We start from the raw sequence: 21,115 nt of genomic DNA on the forward strand, positions 1-21,115 counted from the left end.
CCAACTGTTGCCACCCACTTCCTTCTTTTATTTTATTATTATGTTCAATTAGCCAATATATAGTATATCATTAGTCCCTTCTTTTATCAGAAAATACACCTGGTGTAATTTTAGATGAATTAGGTTTTACCTGCTTATCCATATGCAAGCATTAGCCTTCACTCTAGTCTATACTGTTTGTGGAGGATACTGGATCCCCATTATATATCAGAAATTTAACCTTTTGTTCTGATATAATAACATTGATAACGAGGCTTCCAAATTTTTCAATGAAATATGTTCTAATTGGATTAGTAAATAGGATAGTTATGATTTCTTTTAAAAGTTCAACTTCTCCTATTCACAGAGGCATAGGAAACTGCCACAGTTAAAAAGACCATGTAAAGGGTACAAACTTTCAGCTATAAGATGAATAAGGACTGAAGATTCAGTGCAAAATCTGGCAACTGCAATGGACAACACTGCACTGCACAACTGAAATGTGTTAAGAGTGTAGAACTCAAATGTGGTCACACACACACACATACAGACATGCAAAAGATAAATATGTGACGTGAACACTACGTCAAAAACTAATGGTGTACTATATGTTGGCTAATTGAACATAATAAAAAAATATGTGAAGTGCCTAAACTAGATAAACATCTAGGTGCCAATAAACTAGACGGAGGAATTCCTTTCACTGTTAATATGCACATCACATCAACTTGATGTACACATAAAATATCCCACAATGTTTTCCAACCCTAATGAGATATAATTGACAAATACAGTTCTAAGATATTTAAAGTGTACAGTTGTGATCTGACACATGCATACATCATGAAGAGATTACCCTAATCCAGCCAATCAACATATCCGTCACCTCATACGTCTATCTTCCTTCCCTTCCCTCCTTCCTTCCTTCCTTCCATCCTTCCTTTCTTCCTTCCTCTCTTTTTCTTTCTTTCTTCTTTCGTCAGACATTCAAATACCACTACCCTACCCTATTTCAACCTACAACAGTGTTAAGTATAGTCACCATGTTTTACATTATATCCTTGGACCTTATTCATAGGAATAAGCCAAAAGTTTGCACCCCACCCCACAGCTCTTGACAACCACTTTTTTACTCTGTTTCTGTGAGTTTTACTTTTTATTTTTTTAGATTCTACATATAAGTGATACCACACAGTATTTGTTATTTTTCTGTCTGCCTTATTTCACTTAGCATATTGCCCTCAAATTTCATCCATGTTGTTGCAAATGGCAGGATTTCCTTCTTTCTTTTGGCTGAATAATAGTCCACTGTATATGCATAACACCTCTTCTTTATCCATTCATCCATTGGTGGACACTTTTTCCATATTGTGGCTATTCTGAATAATGCTGCAATGAACATAGGAGTGCAGATATCCCTCTGAGATCTTGTTTTCATTTCCTTTGGATATATACCCAGAAGTGGGATTGCTGGATTATATGGTGATTCCATTTTTAGTTTTTTGATGAACCTCTATACTGTTTTCTATAGTGGCCACAGGAGTTCACGTTCCCACCAACAGTGCACAGGGGTTCCCCTTCCTCCACATCCTTGCCAACACTTGTTATCTCTCGGCACTTCGGTGCTGCTCTTTCTCTATCATCATCTCTCTCTAAACTACAGGATTTGGCTGGAGGAGTGAAAGAAGAGAGCTAGGCTGTGTCAGGTGAGGATTGAATAGCCCTAATAATTGGCTTTGCCATCCAATTCCACCCAGTATCGAATGGAAGAGTAACCAAGGAGAACAAACTTTTGTTTATGTTTGATCTGGACACCAGATATTCTAAAATTGATATCCCCTAACTTGGCAGAATTAATGCCCCTAGACCATGATATTAGGAGCTATGCTTATTACTGTTAATATGGTTCTTTGAATTCTTGGAGAACATTTAACAGTGTTTTCTTACAGAATTTGGTTTTCAACAATAAGGATTTTCACCCCCAAACTAAACACCTAATTAAAAAACAAGATTTAATTTGTTCAAGGACATTTTTCCTTTGAATTTTTCCCTTTAGAGAATTACACATTATATAAGATGAATGAAAAACAATGATCTTAGACCTTTCATTAAAAGCAAACTGATTTTCCAATTCCTTTCATTGAAGATGCCTGGAGGTTTAGAAATTGAGCCAGTATAAAAATCTGGGATATCTCTTTGAATGATACTAGTATTTGTGAGGAAGGGGAAAATCTAGCAACTTGATTTATCCTTTCATATGTAAAGAATGATTTTCAGATATCTGGAACTCGTTTCTTATGGAAATAATATGAGTGATGATGACTAGTGTCTCAGTCACCCTACTAGAAGCTGACAAATATATTTGTCCATGTACTGCTGGTGTCCCTTTAGGGTAATCCATTCTTTTTGTTCCTTTTCTTCTTAAAAAATATTTTAACTACTTTTGGACTCATGCGGGATTTACAGGCTAAGTACCTACCCACTACTTTTATTGGGGACACAAAGTAGGGAGCTCTGCTAATGTTTGGGTCATGGCCTATAATAAGAAGAGAACTTGGCAAGTCATGGAAAACATCAATTTTTAGGTATATGCAGCACTCGAATATGGCTACTCTAATCAGTTTCTGGAATCTGAGGGCCTATTGACTATCTACCATCTTCAAAACCAACGCGTAATCAGCACCATCAGCAGCAGCAGCAAAGGCAAAATTACCATCATTATCATCTATATCAGAAATTTGCAGCTTTATTAACAAGAATTTTAGGACTGATAAATTTTAGTTCCAAACCCTTATTTTCTTTCCACCAAAAATGAAATTAATGTCCACAAATAGCCAAAGCAATCCTGAGAAAGAAGAACAAAGCTGAAGGTATCACACTTCCTGGCTTCAAACTATATTACTAAGCTATATAATCAAAACAGTCTGGAATTGGCATAAAAATAGACACACAGACCAATGGAACAGAATCAAGAGCCCAGAAATAAATCCTCATATTTACAGTGAACCAACATGTGACAAGGAGTCAAGATACTCAGTGAGGAAAGGACAACTTCTTCAATAAATGGCGTTGGGAAAACTTGATAAACACATGCAAAAGAATAAAACTGGACCCCTATCTCATACTCCTCACAAAAGTTAACTCAAAATGGATTAAAGACTTAAACATAAGACCCCAAACTGTAAAGCTCTTAGAAGAAAACATAGGCAAACACTCCTTAACATTGGTCTTGGCAACACTTTTTAATGTGACACCAAAAGCAAGTAATACTTTCATGTTATCTCTAATAAAGAACACTTTTGTAAAGTAAAAGGTTATCCTTTAATTTTTCTTTTACACGAAGCTGAATTTTTATACACTGAGTTCTAGAAAGACCATAGAATCATTGTTCAAAGGCCTTGCTTGCTCTCTTCTCCCAAACTCAGAACTCAATCTTCATTGCCTAAAATGTACCCAAATTACCTTACTTTTCCCCACTGAAAACTTATCCCTCCTTCTCTGTTCCCCATCCCCATCAGTGGTATCACAGCCTACCTTTACCTAGCTTACTCTAGCAGAGGTATCTTCTATACTTTTCTCTCTCTTGTCCTCAAAGTCTGATTAATCAAATAATCCAGTTAGGTTTACACTCTCTGCCTTCAAAGTGTTGCCATAGTAAGTTTCTCGATGGGCAGAAATGACCATGCTGCTCTCCAGTTTCAAAGATTCCTATTTTCTCTAAGATAAACTCTAAAACCTTTGGCGTGGCATGACCAACTATTTTTAACACAGCTCAAGCTATCTAGACATTTCACTTAGCACAAATCATCCCTAGCACCTGCAGTGGAGATGTTTCCTGAAAAAGCCCTGCTCTCTATATATTTGGGTCTTTTAATTCATTACTTTTTCTAATGAGACTACCTCTTATCTTTTCACTCATTAATTAATTAATTAAGATAGACATCTACTGAATACCTACCCTGTGCTAGGCAATGAAGCGTGCCAGGGGATTAGATGGTGAACAAAGTAGACGTGGTCCCTGCATGCATGGAGTCTGCACTCTGCTGGTTGAACCTGCTGTCTCCTCCTGGACTCAGATCTCTTTCACTCATGCCCCGCTCCTGCTGTCTCCTCCCGGACTCAGATCTCTTTCACTCATGCCCCGCTCCTGCAATACGTCCTTATTGACCTAGTTGCTCCACCTTTGGAAGACTGAGCCCTTGTGACTACTTTTGTTGTAGGATTTATGTCACACACATTTTTTTTTTTTAAAGTCCATCTTCCCCACTAGACTCTGATCTGCTTAGAGTAAGGAGCAGGACTTTTCGACAGTGGACCTTCCTATAATGCCAAGGACAGCGTTAGATGTCAAATCGATTTGAAGGGGCTTGACCCAAAATTTAGGCATCATGCCAGAAAACTGGATTTCTAAATGTGACCATGAGAAAGTTACTGAGTGCAAGTATATTCTTTCTGTTTATGCTTGCCAATTTTTATAAGTTTTAAAGCTCATTTTTAAGGTATTCTTCTGTAAATACCTCATATGCTGCTGATTTTCTGTTTTAAAAGAATTACTACTATTCCTAAAGATGATAATGTTTTCAGCAATATATATTCAATTCTCATGTTTAAAACCCTGTAGCTAATGGCTTAAAACTTATCTTTGTTATTTGTCTTCTCTTTACAGAGAAATCACTCTTTCCTTGAAGATTTCTGTAAATAACAAGAGGGTTTTCTTTCTCCTACTGAGTTTCATGTAAATGTATTGTAGCCTGAGGAAGGAACATATGCCCCACGCTCCTATTCCTAATGCTATGGTTACCAGAAAACTATTTCTATGTAGGATTATTTTTCAGTGGTCTCAAGATCTATTGCTCCCAGTACAACTTAGTATAGAGTTTTTATATTGATTTATCCTGGCGAAATGAATTCCATGTGATAGTTTACAAAAGTCTCCTTCCTTCCTTTAATTGCAAGAATGACTACAACAACTCCTCCATCTGTATTTGACAGTAGCAATTCATATATTCTGCACTGAATTTTTTAGTGGGAACACTAACGATAACTGGATTGTAATTACATGAATAAGAGTTGCTCTAAGTTTATAACCTGAAAGAAATGAGAATAGTCCTAATGAAAATCAGGCTATTGGGCCAATAAGATTTTAATAAGAAAACAAAAGAATATTCTGAGACTGGAATTATATTTCTTTAAACTACATATGCTAGGGCGCCTGGGTGGCTCAGCTGGTTAAGCGACTGCCTTCGGCTCAGGTCATGATCCTGGGGTCCCGGGACTGAGTCCCACATCGGGCTCCCTGCTCAGCAGGGAGTCTGCTTCTCCCTCTGACCCTCTTCCCTCTCGTGCTCTCTATCTCTCATTCTCTCTCTCTCAAATAAGTAAATAAAATCTTTAAAAAAATAAAAAAATAAACTACATATGCTAACTCTCATCACCACGAACTCAGTAAAAGAAGAAAATAATGATGCTAATTTTCAAAGCCTAAAAAGTTTTCTATCAGAATGTTGATTTTAGTCTATGTCTATCTATGAGGGCTTATCAAACCATTACACTGTGCTTCGACTTAGGTAAGCAAAGTAATTTATAGACAAGGAAGGAAGTAACAAATTTTAAAATGCATACATCTCAGGGCGCCTGGGTAGCTTGGTCGGTTAAGCATCACACTCTTGATTTCAGCTCAGGTCATGATCTGAGGGTCATGAGATTGAGCCCCACAACAGGCTCCACACTGAGCTTGGATCCTGCTTAGGATTCTCTCTCTCCCTCTGCCCCTCCACCTCCCTCTCTAAAAATAAAAAATAAAATGCATACATCTCTAACTGTAACTCTAATATAATTTCATGTATAATTATTTAGAAAGAATCACATTTAATATACCTTTTCCAGCTCTGTCTTGCTTGAAATTTTTCCTGCATCATTACTGTATCTGAAATATAAATTGACTCAGTTTATAATTTTATTAAAATGTAATTTAGAAAATCCTAATTAAAATGTCAATATTCTTTACCCTGGAACTGGTATTGTTTTCTCTTTCCTCTCATTTGTTTCAACACCTTCTGCAAAACATTAAATAAAAGAAAAATAATTTAAAGGGTCATCTGTGTGTGTGTGTGTGTGTGTGTGTGTGTGTGTGTTAAGATGGAAGCATTACTAGAAACTGAAAACAAATTCACCTGTACTGACATAACATTCATCTTAATAAAGTATTTTATAAATAGAAATATCACCCCAACGTTTCCACTCCATCAGGGCAATTTATCAGAGCCAGAAATAACCACAGCCAAGTGTAATGCTCTTTCCAAATAGAATGTAGGAATTAGAGATTCCCACTATTGTGCAAGAATGTCAATTCAATATGAAAGAGTATCCTGGGGTCTACTGAGACAGAGAGAGAATTCCATCAGACTGGCTAGAGGCTAGAAAGGGCATTCTTCCTCTTTTTCCAGAGAATGTAGATTCAACCACTAATTGAAGGTAAAATATTTGGGTAATGTATACTATTGGGAAATACAGCAAGAAGAAAGTTAAATTCACATCATGCACATATGGACAGTTAATAAAATATAAGCCAGAATTCTTGAGTTTCTGCCAACTGCCCAAATGATTAGACCCCACTGCGGCTGTATCGACATGTGATACCATCAGTTTCCAGTCCATGGTTGATTGATCCACTGAAATGAGTCATCTGAGTGGCCTCGACCTCTGCCTCAGCGCTGATGATCTGCTGTGCCACGGCCTCCACGATGGGCATCACCATGGCAGCTGTGGAGGTGTTGCTAAGCCACATCGATAAAAAGGCAGTACTGCTCATGAACCCCAATGTCAGCCTGAAACGAGAGGGCCTTTTGGATGAGCTGCGCTCTCTGGCTTAACTAACTCTGAATTATTTAACTGTAAAGAATGCTGTTTGTAAGTTGGGAATTTTTTCAAAACACACTTAAGTTAGGGTTCCCCTCCGATGGTGAACCCTGAAGACGGTCATGGCCAGATAGGAATCAGAACGGCACATGGAAGAGTGGTGTTCTTATGAGATTTGTCTCCCTGGAACCATAAATGTCTTCTCTTAAAACAGAACAGCTTATAATATTATACCAATATTTGAATGCCCTTTACAGATGGCACTTACCTTGAAATACCAGTAAGATGAAATGCAATCAGTTTTTCAATTTAGGATCCCTTACTCTTTCTTTTGTCTTTTGGTCACATCTCTGTTTATTAATTAGTATGTGTGCCAAGGAGGCACAAGGGCAAGGAGAGAAATTAGTATTTATAAATCTACTTTTTCCTGTTGACTACTCTGGTTCAATATATGGTAGGTGGAGGAAATGGTTAAAATTACTAGCTAAAATGAGGTTTCAGAATTTTCTGTAGATTCTATTATTTATGCTTTCCTGAGTTTGACATTCCTGCCTGTGGTCAAGAACTGGATATATTACATTGTCCTCTCTTATAAATAAAGTAGTTCTTCTCCCTTAAAAATAACACACCTAAGACTGTAGGATTTTAAATCATATCTAGAAGCTATCAAAATCACACTTGGGGAAGAAATATGATCTCTTTTGAGTGGGAGATCCCACAAAATCATTCAGAAGCACATCTTTCCATATGGAGCCATTTATGAAATTCTATGACTCTCTTTAAAAGTAAATCTACAAGACAGATTCTACAGTTTCAAATTCAGATCGGGTGAATAATTTCTACATGTAAAACAAAATAAAACTCTTTAGATATCTTCAGGGTCCTGGGATCGAGCCCCGCATCAGGCTCCCTGCTCGGCGGGAAGCCCGCTTCTCCCTCTCCCGCTCCCCTTGCTTGTGTTCCCTCTCTCGCTGTGTCTCTCTGTCAAATAAGTAAAATCTAAAAAAAAAAAAAAAAAGGAAATCATTCTCAATAAAAAGTAAACTAGAAATACTTTTCATTTAAGGCATTGGCAAGGCATGAAATCTTCCTATAAAAAAAGATAGTGAGCAGATAAACCTTCTGTGTGGTGAAAATGCCTTAAATTGCAAAGCTACTCGGTGGTATAAGGACAGACTCTTGCTACACCGTGGGCTTCACTACCCCAGCCCTGTGGTCAGTGAGCCGATGGTCAAGGAAAAGATAACATATCTAAGGCACCCCACGAGGCATGAAGAGTGAAATTCCCTTAATACATACATGTTATAAACACTTTAAGTAACAAATATTTTAAAAATTTGTCTCATCTGAGTTATTTTTTGTGTTTAACAAACCTATTTGATTCATAAATCATAAACACAGATGTGGATATACTCTAGAATGAATCATGCAATGTAATTCAATAAAATTTTCTTATTTTCAAAGAAAAATCAGAAGGGAAGAACCACCTAAGACTTTAGAGCTTAATGCTATCATGTAAGTGTTTATGACACTGGAAATATTCTTTTTTTAGCTCACATCTATGTTCTTTTTTTTTTTAAGATTTTATTTATTTATTTGACAGAGAGAGACACAGTGAGAGAGTGAACACAAGCAGGGGGAGCGGGAGAGGGAGAAGCAGGCTTCCCGCCGAGCAGGGAGCCCCATGCGGGACTCAGTCCTGAGTCGACGGCAGACACATAACGACTGAGCCACCCAGGTGCCCCTCACAACTATGTCCTTAACAAGAGCTAGAATTAAAACTAAAATAGCCAATTAATTTAATGGAAAAAAACATTTATTTCAGTGGGGAAAATCAGTCAACTGAGTGATTTCACATTCCGTAGATGAAATTTCTTAATTGATTGTTTCACTTTGCAACAGTTCATTTAAAAAGAAAAATGTTGGGGCGCCTGGGTGGCTCAGTCATTAAGCGTCTGCCTTTGGGTCAGGTCATGTTCCCAGGGTCCTGGGATCAAGCCCTGCACTGAGCCCCACATCAGGCTACCTGCTCGGCAGGAAGCCTGCTTCTCCCTCTCCTGCTCCCCCTGCTTGTGTTCCCTCTCTCGCTGTGTCTCTGTCAAATGAATAAACAAAATCTTTTTTAAAAAAATAAATAAGTAAAAAGAAAAATGTTCACCTTGGAATGTTTCTACACGTTTGTATTTTGTCGGTAATGTCTTTGTCTTTGGTTCTTAACATCCTCCCTATGATCAAGGATGCTCTTGAACAAGTCTTGAATGTGTGATCAGCCAAATAAACAAGATAGGACTGAAATCTACTCTGAAGTCTATCAATCTTGTCTGTTGGGGTTCAAGGCTTCTCTCAGCTTTGGCTCCTACCGTGCATGAAAGGTAGGAGGGTTGTGTGCACTTATTCCAATCTCCCTGTAATTAGACCTGAAAGTTGTTGTTTCTTCCTACAACTCCAATATACTTTATATCCCTTTCATATTTGCAGAGGAAAGAAAGGCATGAATTATATTGTGATGAATGATTGCCTGGATGTGCATTACTTATTTAGTTATTTGCTCTGCACAAAAATGATCTGTTTGGAAAGTAAACCTGGAACAGGAAATGCAGTACTTACCATGCTGGGTTCACACCCACCGTCATCACCATTCTCAGAGCAATCCTTTTGTGCAAATTCCATTTTTCTATTGATGTTGCTAAACAGATGACTCCAATTAGCAGTAGATGAAAATCTTTGAAATAAGCAGATGCCACCTGAAATTTATGATTAAACCCATGATTACTTATGTTGGTGGGGGAAAAATAATATTGCCCAAGAAAGCATTATTTTGCTACTCTTAACTTTGACCTTCAAATTACTTAATCTTTCTATTAAGAAAAATGTAGATATATGACAATACAAATTTAACTATGTTCTATATGCTTACCCAGAAATAGGAGTGTTAAGGGAAAACACATACAAAAAAAGAGTGCCCATGATACTGGGTTTTGAAATAGCTGTGTAACATTAGGCAAGTGCCTTCAATGCCTTAATTTTTCTATCTCCAAACTGGGGTTAACTGGTTTATGCTGCTATGGAAGAATGGCAGTGACTGTGACTTGGGAAAGTCCAAGTTGAGTCTCCAACCCACCAGTGTCTTCATTACCATCCATTATGCCCAAACTGTAGTGTCACTCCTAAATATTTTGAATGGTTTTACCTTCAAAATTATTTGCTATAAAATAAATACCCTTGAATAGGAGCCAACATCTTAAGCCATTTTTAGCTAACACCATTCAGAGATTAGTAGAGTATACAGACACTTTGGGTCAACCTATTTACCAGACAATTCTCTTAAGAATGTTAGGCACATAATCTTTTTCTCAAACAACAACAACAAAAAGGTTCTGTGGCCTAATTAGTTTAGAAAACAGAGTTTTGAAATATTAGAATTTTCTTTCCTGTAAGTCTAACTCAAAACCTTTAAATATTAACATGCATTGCCACTCACAGAGTGGGATTCCACACCCAACATATTTTTCAAACTTATTTAACCACAGAAACCTTATTTTTAAATTTTTAGGTGTAGTGCTTCATGAGACTGATACTCAAGAGACCTGACTTTAGGACCTGCTTGGTTAAACTAAGTCAGGAGGCTGTGCTGAAAGGAGAGGATTATAAGAGGAAATATCCCTTCAAAAAAAACAATATCTAGTAGAAGGTATGGGAGAGTTGGAAAATTATGAAACCACAAAGGAATAGAAAAATCAGTTCTCATAATTTTGCTATTTTAAATTGTATGAGCATTTTTAATATAACTTACTAAGCTTGGCTCGGTTTAAAAAGAAAGTAAAAATTAGCCTTGGAATTAAAAGTGGACAAGTGAATTTCTTCATTATGTTTTATGTTGATTTATTATGTTTTTCACAGTTTGTATTTAACTCTTTACATTTTGTAGTAATTGCATAATAGAAAATAATTCTATCAATTTCCTTATTATCTCATTTATTAATTACTCTAACACTGAATAAGTGTTTCCCATGCGCCAAAACTGTTATATGAACAGGGAATGCAATGATAAATGTCTGACATGTTTTTCCCTCTTCACACCTCTTCAATCCTCAAACATCTAGATTTCTTTCTCTTTCTTTTTTTAAGATTTTATTTATTTATTTGTCAGAGAGAGAGAGAGGGATATATATAGAGAGAGAGCACGAGCAGGCGGAGCGGCAGGCAGAGGGAGAAGCAGGCTTCCCGCTGAGCAGAGAGCGAGATGTGGGGCTCAATCCCAGGACCCTGGGTTCAGGACCTGAGCCGAAGGCAGACGCTTAACGACTGATCCACCCAGGTGCCCTCAAATATCCAGATTTTCTAAATAGTTTCTACTATTTTTTCTGTATTACAGAGCCCTGTTTGTTTCCTTCATAGCATATTATATTATGTCAATAGTGTTTACCTGCTTGTTGCATTCTTCTGTAATATACTATACATTCTAAGAGGACCAGGAATCTGTTTTGCTAGTCATTGCATATTTGGCACCTAGTACAGTCTTGGTACAGAACAGGAGCTCAGTAAATAATATTGCATGAATGAGAGAGGGAGGAAGAGAGTCAATGAATAAGCTACGGTCTCTGAGCTCCTAAATCAGTAGAGTGATCACAATCATGAATTGTCTACACTCTGTCCCAAACTTTTTTTTTTTTAAGATTTTATTTATTTATTTGACAGAGAGAGACACAGCAAGAGAGGGAACACAAGCAGGGGGAGAGGGAGAGGGAGGAGCAGGCTTCCTGCCGAGCAGGGAGCCCGATGTGGGGTTCCATCCCAGGACCCTGGGATCATGACCTGAGCTGAAGGCAGATGTTTAATGACTGAGCCACCCAGGCACCCCTGTTCCCAAACTTCTATCTTCCTAACGCTCTCAGTCGTTACTACTCTCAGTACAAGTATTATTTCAAATTATTAATTTACTAGTGTTTACAGACTTACGAACCATTTTTTTTTCCTCCCTGGGTCTATCTCTGCCTCTCTGAATTTTTCTTCTTGGCCTACATTGAAAATTACTTTTGCTCTTCCCTTTTCTTAAATGTTGGTATCTACAGGGTTTTGTCTCCAATCTTCTTGTTTTGTACACCTGAAGATTGAATCTTACAGATTCAATTTCTAACTCTATGTGACTAAAATAATGTTCAGCACACAGTGGGCATTCAATACATATTTGTTGAATGAATGCTGAAGACACTAAAATCTTTGTATTCAAACAGATAAGTCTGGTGTATCCAGCTGGTCATTTCCATTTGAATTTCCCACAAACATCTAAAAATTCAGCATATCCCTTTTCGTGACAAATGAAACTTCCATCTACTTAGTTGCCCAAGTTAGAAGCCTAAGAGTCAGCTATGATTCCTTTTTCACTTCCAGTATGTGTGTGTTAGTCATGAAGTCCTATTATCTCTAGTTCCCCCATATATTTTATTTTATTTTATTTTAAAAGATTTTTTATTTATTTGTCAGAGACAGAGCACAAGCAGGGGGAGTGGCAGGCAGAGGGAGAAGCAGGCTCCCCTCTGAGCAAGGAGCCCGATGGGGGACTTGATCCCAGGACCCCGGGATCATGACCTGAGCCCAAGGCAGACACTAAACTGACTGAGCCACAAAGGTGTCCCATTCCCCTATATATTTTAAATTGTCCACTTTGCTCTATTCAAACATTACTATCTTAATTAAGCTCCTTACTGTTTGATCTGTCTCTTTCTAATCCGCCCCTTACCATTGTCACAGCGACTTTTCTGAAGTGTAAATCTAATCACATCATTGTGCTTCCTGTACTCTTCACTGGACTCCATGTCTTTTAAGACCAAATCCAATCTTCCCAACATGTCTTATAAGACTCTTCATCATTTAGCCCCATCTCACCTTTCCAGCTTAGACTTTCAGTGCTTTGCCAACTTCTCCCTACGTGTGAAATACTCCAGTCACAGAAATGCTTCAACACTTGCCGGTCATTTAACCTGGAATGACCCTCTTCTCTTACTTTGATTATCCATAATCTTCCTTCATGGATGAACTCAGATGTCAATTCTTCTAAGATGCCTTCCTTGACTATCCTCAACTTGGTTGGACGTTACTTCCTTTTGTGGGAGCAGATCTTCATCTATATAGTGATCATTTATTTACTTAATTATCCCCATTATTAGATTATATATATTTTGAAGGCAGAGATATATTTTACTGATCACTGTATTTATGGATTTAGCACAAGCCTGGCACATATTGGCACTCAGTAGATACTGAATTAGTAAGTCCCCAGACTCAAGGAGCTTACAGGTTATTATATGTGAAAAACAAGTTAACAAAGACTGCAATAAGGTATCATAGGTGTGTGAGAAATATTTTTTCAAGTTATAGTTGAAGCTCAAAGAGTAATGACCACCTTTTACTAGGGGAATTGGGAAAGTTTTCTTACAGGACCTGATACTCAAGTTGATTACTGAAAAATGAATAGACATTTGAGTTTTCCTCTTCTTTTATCTCTTTTACAGTTTTGCTCATGAAAATAAGATCCACGTACTCTATTCCAATAGTCTGAGAATTCAATGAAAAAATAAACACAGGATTACTTTAAAAATACAAAGGAATGCATAGAAGCAAGCCATTATTAGTAAGTGATTAAACATAGAAAGAAGTCCAGGACCATGAGATATTCTTGTTGTAATCTCTTTAGATTGTCAGCAGTTGGCAGACTTTGTAAAAGGTCAGATAATAAATGTTTTAGACTTTGTGAGTCTTACTGTTTCTATTGCAACTATTCAACTTGTCTTTGTAGCAAAAAAAGTAGCCAAAGACATTATGTAAATGAATGACCATGGCTTTGTGTGTTTCCAACAAAACTTTATTTTAAAAATTGGGTAGCAGGCTAGATTTGGCCCTCAGATTCATAGTTTGCCAATAGTCTTAATAGACTATGTAAACAAAAAATGGCCTGCAGCCCAACTGTCTAAATGAAATCAACTGTAAACTTAAGGAGGAATTTTCACATTCTTTGTTTCTCATTCTATTACCTATTCTTTGGGTTCCATCAGAGTTAGTGTATTTGTAGCTTATTAGTCACAAGCATATGTGTTTGTTTATAGCCTATGTACACAGGAGGTAACAAGAGAAAATGCTACTGGTTTGTAAATGACACTAATAATTATAACTATTTTTGAGGCAAAATAGGCATGTCAAATAAAATTCCTAATGAAATTTGAAATCTATTTTTAAGCTCAAGGTAGTCATATTTCTGTTTCAAAATGGGATTTCATCAAAAAACATGCACTTTTGCAATCAGAGCACCTGGGTTCTCTCTTAGCTATAAAATGTACCAGTTCACAATCTTTCTACAAGTCAATATACTTACCCATTAAAGTTAAATAATACTTCACATCAAGTTTGTGAATTAAATAAGATTTTTTAGAAAAGTCAGTTATAATGCATATGATTAGAATTATATCATATATATTTTGTTGTTTTAAAAAATATTTATTTATGCTTCGTTGCTAATTCCAATGCTTGATTCTCAGTTTTCACATTAATTGATCTATTAGCAGATTTGACACATTTGATCATTGCCTCATCCTTAAAACATTTCTAAACTTGGATTCCAGGATCCCAGACTCTCCTGGCCTTCCTTCTACCTCAATAACCTATCCTTCTTTCTTCTTTGCTAGTACTTTCTCTTCTCACCAATCTCTGAATGTTGTAGTTTTCCAGAGCTCAGTTCTTTGTCCTCTTTGTTTTGTTGTTGTTGTTTTAAAGATTCACTTACTCTCTAAATCACCCCACCAAGTTTTAGGGCTTTCAATTCCATCTATATGTTGATGATTCTCAAACTTATATTTCCACTCAGCTCTATCTCATGAAATCTGGACTCATTTGTATTTAACTGCCTACTCAACACCTTCACTTAGATATCAAATAGTTATTTTAAACAGTGTCAAACTTTGTACTCCCAGTGTCAGCCTCTCTTTTGCAACAAGCCTACTCTGCCCATAGTTTTCCCCATTTCAATTGATGGCAACTCCATTTTTCCAACTGCCAGGCCAAAAAGTTCTGAGGCATCCTTGAATCCTTCTCCCTGCCCCCATCATATGCCATATAAAATCATGCAGGAAATTTTGTTGGTTTTATCTTAAAAATACATTAACAATATATTCAATATCCCCATTACTATCCCTGGTCTGAATTACCATGGCCTCTCAGCTGGATTATTGCAATAACCTGCTACCCATTTCCTTCCTTCTGCCTTGTTTCTCAACACAGCAGTCCAAATTATCCTTCTAAATAAAAGTCAAATTAATCATGTCACTCTTCTACTCAAAACTTTCTAGAGGGTCTCATTTCATTGAGAGTTAAAACTTTACAGTGGCCTACTTTGGCCCTAGATGGTCTAGTCCCTCTACAAATTATCTCCCTGACATCACCTTCTGTCATTCTCCCCTTCACTCATTTTGCTTTAGTCACACTATAGACATATACCTGCCTTGAAGTCTTTGTGGTGGGTATTTGCCCCTCAGCAATGGTTGTTTCCCAAATAACCACATGACTAACTCCCTCATTTCCTGTAAGTCTTTGTTCAAGGTATTCACACTTCATTGAGGTCTACTCTGATCATCCTATTTAAAACTGCAACTCTCTCCTGATCTTTATTATCCTGTTGCATGTTTTCATAAAACCAAATACCTCCTAACTCATTGTAATTTACTCATATATTAAGGTTGTTTATTGTCTCTTTTCTCCTAGGAAGACAAGGACTTTTGTTTGTATTTATTCATTGATATATTCCCAAGAGCCTAGCAGAGTCTTGGGAATATATCAGAGTCACATAAATATTTATCAAATGACTGAGTAAATATGTAATATAACATCTGCATATACGTATGTGTACCTCCACATTTATATGTATAAAATTTACCTATAAGCATATTTTCAATGACAATAATAATAATGATATCTGATTTGGACTATCTAATGGGGCACACTAAATATTTAGCATTTCAGATTTTATTCAATGGATATGAGAGAAATTCAGTATTTGTTGATATTCTTTATTACAACAAGGTTCTCAATAACATATAGATATTTAGCACTGGCTTAATAAATACATAAAGTGAGGTTAAAATTATGGTGGCCAAAGAGAAGGCTGTGTGGAGCTCTGAACTTAGATGAGGACATTAAAGACACATTATTCTCAATGGCACAGTTGAGATTCCAATATGCTTCAGTAGGCTGGCATGATAGTTTAACACCTTTAACTGTGGATATTAAAACTCATAAGAATACTTGATGCCTAGTATGTATCATTGTTCACGTATATTATTTTATTTGATTATTACAATAACCCCTGGATATTGTGGCATCATCATTCCTTATTTACAGATGAGAAAAAAAGAGTTGCTAAGGGACATGATCAGGATCATACAAGTAATTAGTGGTGAATATCAGGTGTTAAGCTCAGGTCTTCTGACTAAATCTCTAGACCTTTCCCTGTAGCTTTGGTCAGATATTTCCTAGTAAAAGATCAGTTGCCCTATCTGGAAAGAGGATCACAAGACCGAAGAAAAGTTTTCTATACTAAAAGTCCTAAGGAGTTTGATTTGTTGTAAGTTCCTGTTAAGCTTAAGGTGAAAGAAGTCACATAAAGTTTAAAATGGATTTAGGCTGAAATACCAGAGGGGAGATAGACTCACTTAGCCTTGCAACAGTCAGAATGTTTCTAGAGTGACCTATTCACTCTTGCCAATGTGCAAATAATAATAATATTGCTTGTCCACAATAGCCAAACTGTGGAAAGAGCCAAGATGTCCATCGACAGATGAATGGATAAAGAAGATGTGGTATATATACACAATGGAATATTATGCAGCCATCAAAAGGAATGAGATCTTGCCATTTGCAACGACGTGGATGGAACTGGAGGGTGTTATGCTGAGTGAAATAAGTCAATCAGAGAAAGACATGTATCACATGACCTCACTGATATGAGGAATTCTTAATCTCAGGAAACAAACTGAGTGTTACTGGAGTGGTTGGGGGTGGGAGGGATGGGGTGGCTGGGTGATAGACATTGGGGAGGGTATGTGCTACAGTGAGTGCTGTGAATTGTGCAAGACTGTTGAATCACAGATCTGTACTTCTGAAACAAATAACGCAACATATTTTAAGAAAAAAGAAAAAGAAGAAGATAACAGGAGAGGAAGAATGAAGGGGAGTAAGTCAGAGGGGGAGATGAACCATGAGAGACAATGGACTCTGAAAAACAAACTGAGGGTTCTAGAGGGGAGGAGGGTAGGGGGATGGGTTAGCCTGGTGATGGGTATTGAGGAGGGCATGTTCTGCATGGAGCACTGGGTGTTATGAACAAACAATGAATCATGGAACACTGCATCAAAAACTAATGATGTAATGTATGGTGATTAACATAACAATAAAAAAATTTAAAAAAAGAAAAAAAATAATATTGCTAATATATATTGAGTGCTTACCGCATGACAGACATTGCATTTATTAACTACTTAATCTCTAAGTATCACTGATAAACTAGAGGTAGTTCCAGGAAGAGGAATGAAGATGGTGGAGACGAAGCAGGTGGAGGTGGTGGGGTTAAAGAAGGGAGTTGAGGTCTGGAAACCATAAAGACAGGAGATAGGACAACTTAAGGAGGAAATGATATTTATTTTCACATCCAAGCAACATTGTCATGTGGGAAAAAGATGATGTTTTTGTTGTTGTTGTTATTGTTGTATGTGTGCGTGTGTGTGTGTAATCTTAGGTGTTTAGAGAAAAATTTAGAGTCAAAGTGACTGAGTTTCACACTTGGGCTCAATAAAGGTGAGTGACTTAAATATTCAGAGTTTTCGAAAATGATATGTATTTCCTTGTGGGGTATTTTGGGCCCATACACAGAAAGCCTTTAATCATTTCCTGAGTGATCTCATCTATAAGAACTATTGGGAGGAGGAATCTGCCCCAGCATGAAATGACCAGAAGAATGTGCTTCCAAGTCTAAGATTCTATGGCCATTAAATTAGTCTGAGGCTGATACTTCCAGGGGATGATGGACTCTTGGACAGGTACCAGCAGTCTGAGTCATACAACTGCTGATGGTACTTAGAATTTCGCTGCGTCTAGTTGGGCCTCCACATCCTGTAAAGAGGCAAAGATATTTCTTTGGCAGTTCTCACAAAGCCAGGCTTTCCTAGGCACACTTTTCCTCCTGTCTTCCTCTAGCCTGTTTGCTACAGAAATGCCCCAATTCCAGTTAATCTTGCTTTTATCTCAGCCTGTATAAAAAAGTCAATTTTAGGGGCACCTGGGTGGCTCAGTTGTTAAGCATCTGCCTTCGGATCACGTCATGATCCCAGGGTCCTGGGATCGAGCCCTGAATCAGGCTCCCTGCTTGGTGGGAAGCCTGCTTCTCCATCTCCCTCTCCCCCTCCCCCTGCTTGTATTCCCTCTCTCGCTGTGTCTCTCTCTGTCAAATAAATAAAATCTTTTAAAAAAAGGGTCAGTTTTATTGTTATTAAATCATAAGAGACAAATATGTCACTGTTGAACTTAATTGTCTTTAGAGGTACAACCACCCAAGCCAGCAGAACAGGGGTTAACAACTTGACACATTATTTTTGAGAATTTGCCAATCCCTTCTTTTAAAATTTCCTTTACTAAGAGCCACATAGTGTGTTGGAGCGTTTGAAAAACTTCTTTAGTTATAGAGCCCAGATTCTGTGGGACAGCAGTGTCAGCCCTGGCTGCCCTCTCTTCCCAATCAGTGGTGTTTATAAAGAAAAGAGTCAGGATTATGAGGGAAGGAAAAATGCAGTAAGAAAAGAGGAGCAAAATGGATCTGAAATGCAAAAAGATGGCTTGAACTACAAACTGAGGAAGAATGACATAAAGAGAAGGAAAAGAATACCTTCTCCCGCAGAACAAAAAAGCCCTGTATCATGGGTTAGTTAAAAAGAAAAATCTCCACCCACATTACAAGACAGATGAACCTCAAGATAACAATATTGGACTTTGGCAGAAGACAGAAGTCCAAAGGTGATAAATTGCAGGAACTGGCATCTTGAACTTGGCATCTTTCCTGAGACTCTTTCAGCTATCGTTTAGGCAGTTGTGTGCTGGGTGTGGAGACTGCATGAAGATAGATATTCTGATTCCAATGCATTTCATGCTTTTAATGGGAAACTGAATCCATTTTCTTCAGACGGGGGTACCCTTAGATTGTATAAAGGTAAGAAACACCTCTCAGCATGAATAAACTCCTCTCAGCAAGAACAAAATAGAAATACACCTGAAAGTTAATTTGGCTTTATCTTTTGAAATGGCAGGTTTCTGGAAAAGAAAACAGGGTAGATTTTTCTTCATTAAAACAGAAATTGCTTACACTGTGCAAGACCAAATTCTGCTGAAAAGAAAAAGCTAATGCAGGATGTAAAAGGGTTGGTCCTTTTGTTGGGAAGGAGACACCAGGCATAGATATCAGCCTGGGAAGGCAGGATTATTGTTCCTTTAAAAAAAAAAAAAAAAGATTTATTTATTTATTTTGAGAGAGAGAGAGAGAGCAGGAGGAGGGGCAGAGGGAGAGACTCTAAGTCTCTACTGAGTGTTGAGCCTCACACGGGGCTCAATCTCACAACCCCAAGATCATGACCTGAGACGAAATCAAAGAGTTGGTCTCTCAACTGCCTGAGCCACCCAGGTGCCCCTCTTGTTCCTTTTCCATACAACTCTTCTCAGTGGGAGTATCAGCACAAAATAAGGAACCTAATTATGACAAACATTTGCAAGAGGACTTACCTTCTTAGAAGTCATGATCCCAAACAACGGAAACATTAAACCAGGCAGTAAAGCTGTGACTGACAGAGGCAAAGCTTCTGTAAGCCAAAACATGGCAATGACAAAGAGTGTGTAGGCACATTCTGCTTCCTGGAAAGAACAAAGGAAAAATGCAAGGTGAAATAATGAGGCTGGAAAATCATCATTTAAATCACAACCACATGTGCTGAATGGAGTTGTGTCACCGAGAAAGTAAAAAGAAACTTGAAGGCCTCTGCACCTTTGAGTTGGGCAGTAAATAGTTATTTCTTAGGGATTCTAAGGGCCAAAATTTAGTACACATGAAAAACCAAAAACAAAACAAAAAATCCTCCTTCATAAAGTTTCTTTCACATTTCCTTCAAAACAGATAACGGTGTATAGTCAATTTTCTGTGCTCCTTTCAGTGTGTATGAATGCTTGTGTTCACCTTTATTTGCCTATAAAATGCCTAAAAAGAACTTCCAGTTCTTCTGGAGTGCATAAGTAGTCAAGTTACTGCCTTTCCCCTGGGGCACGACATATGTGACTTTCAATTGCATTCCCTGGTGCCTATTGGTTGGCACCAGTGTATACCTGCCTTCCCCTCCTATAAAAGGGAGAAATCAACCTAGAAAAAACTTTTTGCTGTGCTTTGTTTCAGAGAAAGAAGGACATGCCAAGTTATGTGACATGGATGAGACTAAATCAGCTCCTAAGTAACATGGACCTGGAGGTTAAGAACCTCCTGCTTTGCTTTTTAGAAAGACAACTGAGCTCCTGAGGAAACACAGGGAGACTCAACAGAAATGAAATTCCTAAGAGAATCTGTTGCTTTGCTAGGTATAAAATTGTGTTTCTGTTTTAGGGCATTGTTAAGAAATGGTTGAGATTTGGGGTTCAAGATGGCAGAACTGAACCCACTTCCTCCCACAGATGTAACATATCTACAGCTACACATGAGATAATTTTTTTCTGAAGAACTAGCTGAACAGTTTCCTTCATAACAAGGGATAAAAGAGCCACATCCAGACAGGTACGAGAGACAAAGATGTGGTTTCACCAAAAACCCCAATGTGCGGTATGGTGACCCACAACTGGGAGGTATCTCAAAATACGGAGTTTCTCCCTGAGGAGTGAGGAATTTGTGTCCCACATTGGACACCTCAACTCTTGGGATCTGCACCAGTGAGAAGAGTTCCTGAAATGTCTGACTTTGAAAACCAGTGAGGCTTAGGTTCAGGAGAACCATGAAGCTGTAGGGAATGGAGATTTTACTCTTTAAGGGCTCATGTACAAACTCATCCACCCTGGGACTCAGCACAAAATCAGCAGTTTGAAAATTGCCTAGACCATACATGAAGGAGAGTCATTTGCTAATCTAAAGCATCTCAAGAGGGGCAGAGCCTATTAGGACTCTGTCCAGGGATAGAGGTGCTAGTTGGTGCCATTTTTGCATTCTTCCTTTACC

At 37.7% G+C, this 21,115-nt stretch overlaps 1 protein-coding gene across 6 annotated transcripts in view; it reads right to left on the bottom strand.

Moving 5' to 3' along the window:
• Nucleotides 1–21,115, bottom strand: part of SLC13A1 (solute carrier family 13 member 1) — a 114,221-nt gene that overhangs the window by 75,573 nt on the left and 17,533 nt on the right. For all 6 annotated transcript variants that reach the window (XR_012380311.1, XR_012380310.1, XR_012380309.1 and 3 more), the window contains exons 2-6: nucleotides 19,648–19,776; nucleotides 9,445–9,581; nucleotides 6,619–6,806; nucleotides 5,987–6,035; nucleotides 5,857–5,905 (exon numbers count right to left, since the gene is read on the bottom strand). Coding sequence is in view for 3 of the 6 variants with exons in the window: in XM_025865820.2 (XP_025721605.1) it covers nucleotides 5,857–5,905; nucleotides 5,987–6,035; nucleotides 6,619–6,806; nucleotides 9,445–9,581; nucleotides 19,648–19,776 (552 nt within the window). In the remaining 3 variants the exon portion in view is untranslated. The remainder of the gene's footprint in view (nucleotides 1–5,856; nucleotides 5,906–5,986; nucleotides 6,036–6,618; nucleotides 6,807–9,444; nucleotides 9,582–19,647; nucleotides 19,777–21,115) is intronic.

Source organism: Callorhinus ursinus, unplaced genomic scaffold (genome assembly GCF_003265705.2).
Source record: "Callorhinus ursinus isolate GAN/ISIS: 27379988/994484 unplaced genomic scaffold, GSC_fseal_2.0 scaffold12, whole genome shotgun sequence".
NCBI lineage: Eukaryota > Metazoa > Chordata > Mammalia > Carnivora > Otariidae > Callorhinus > Callorhinus ursinus.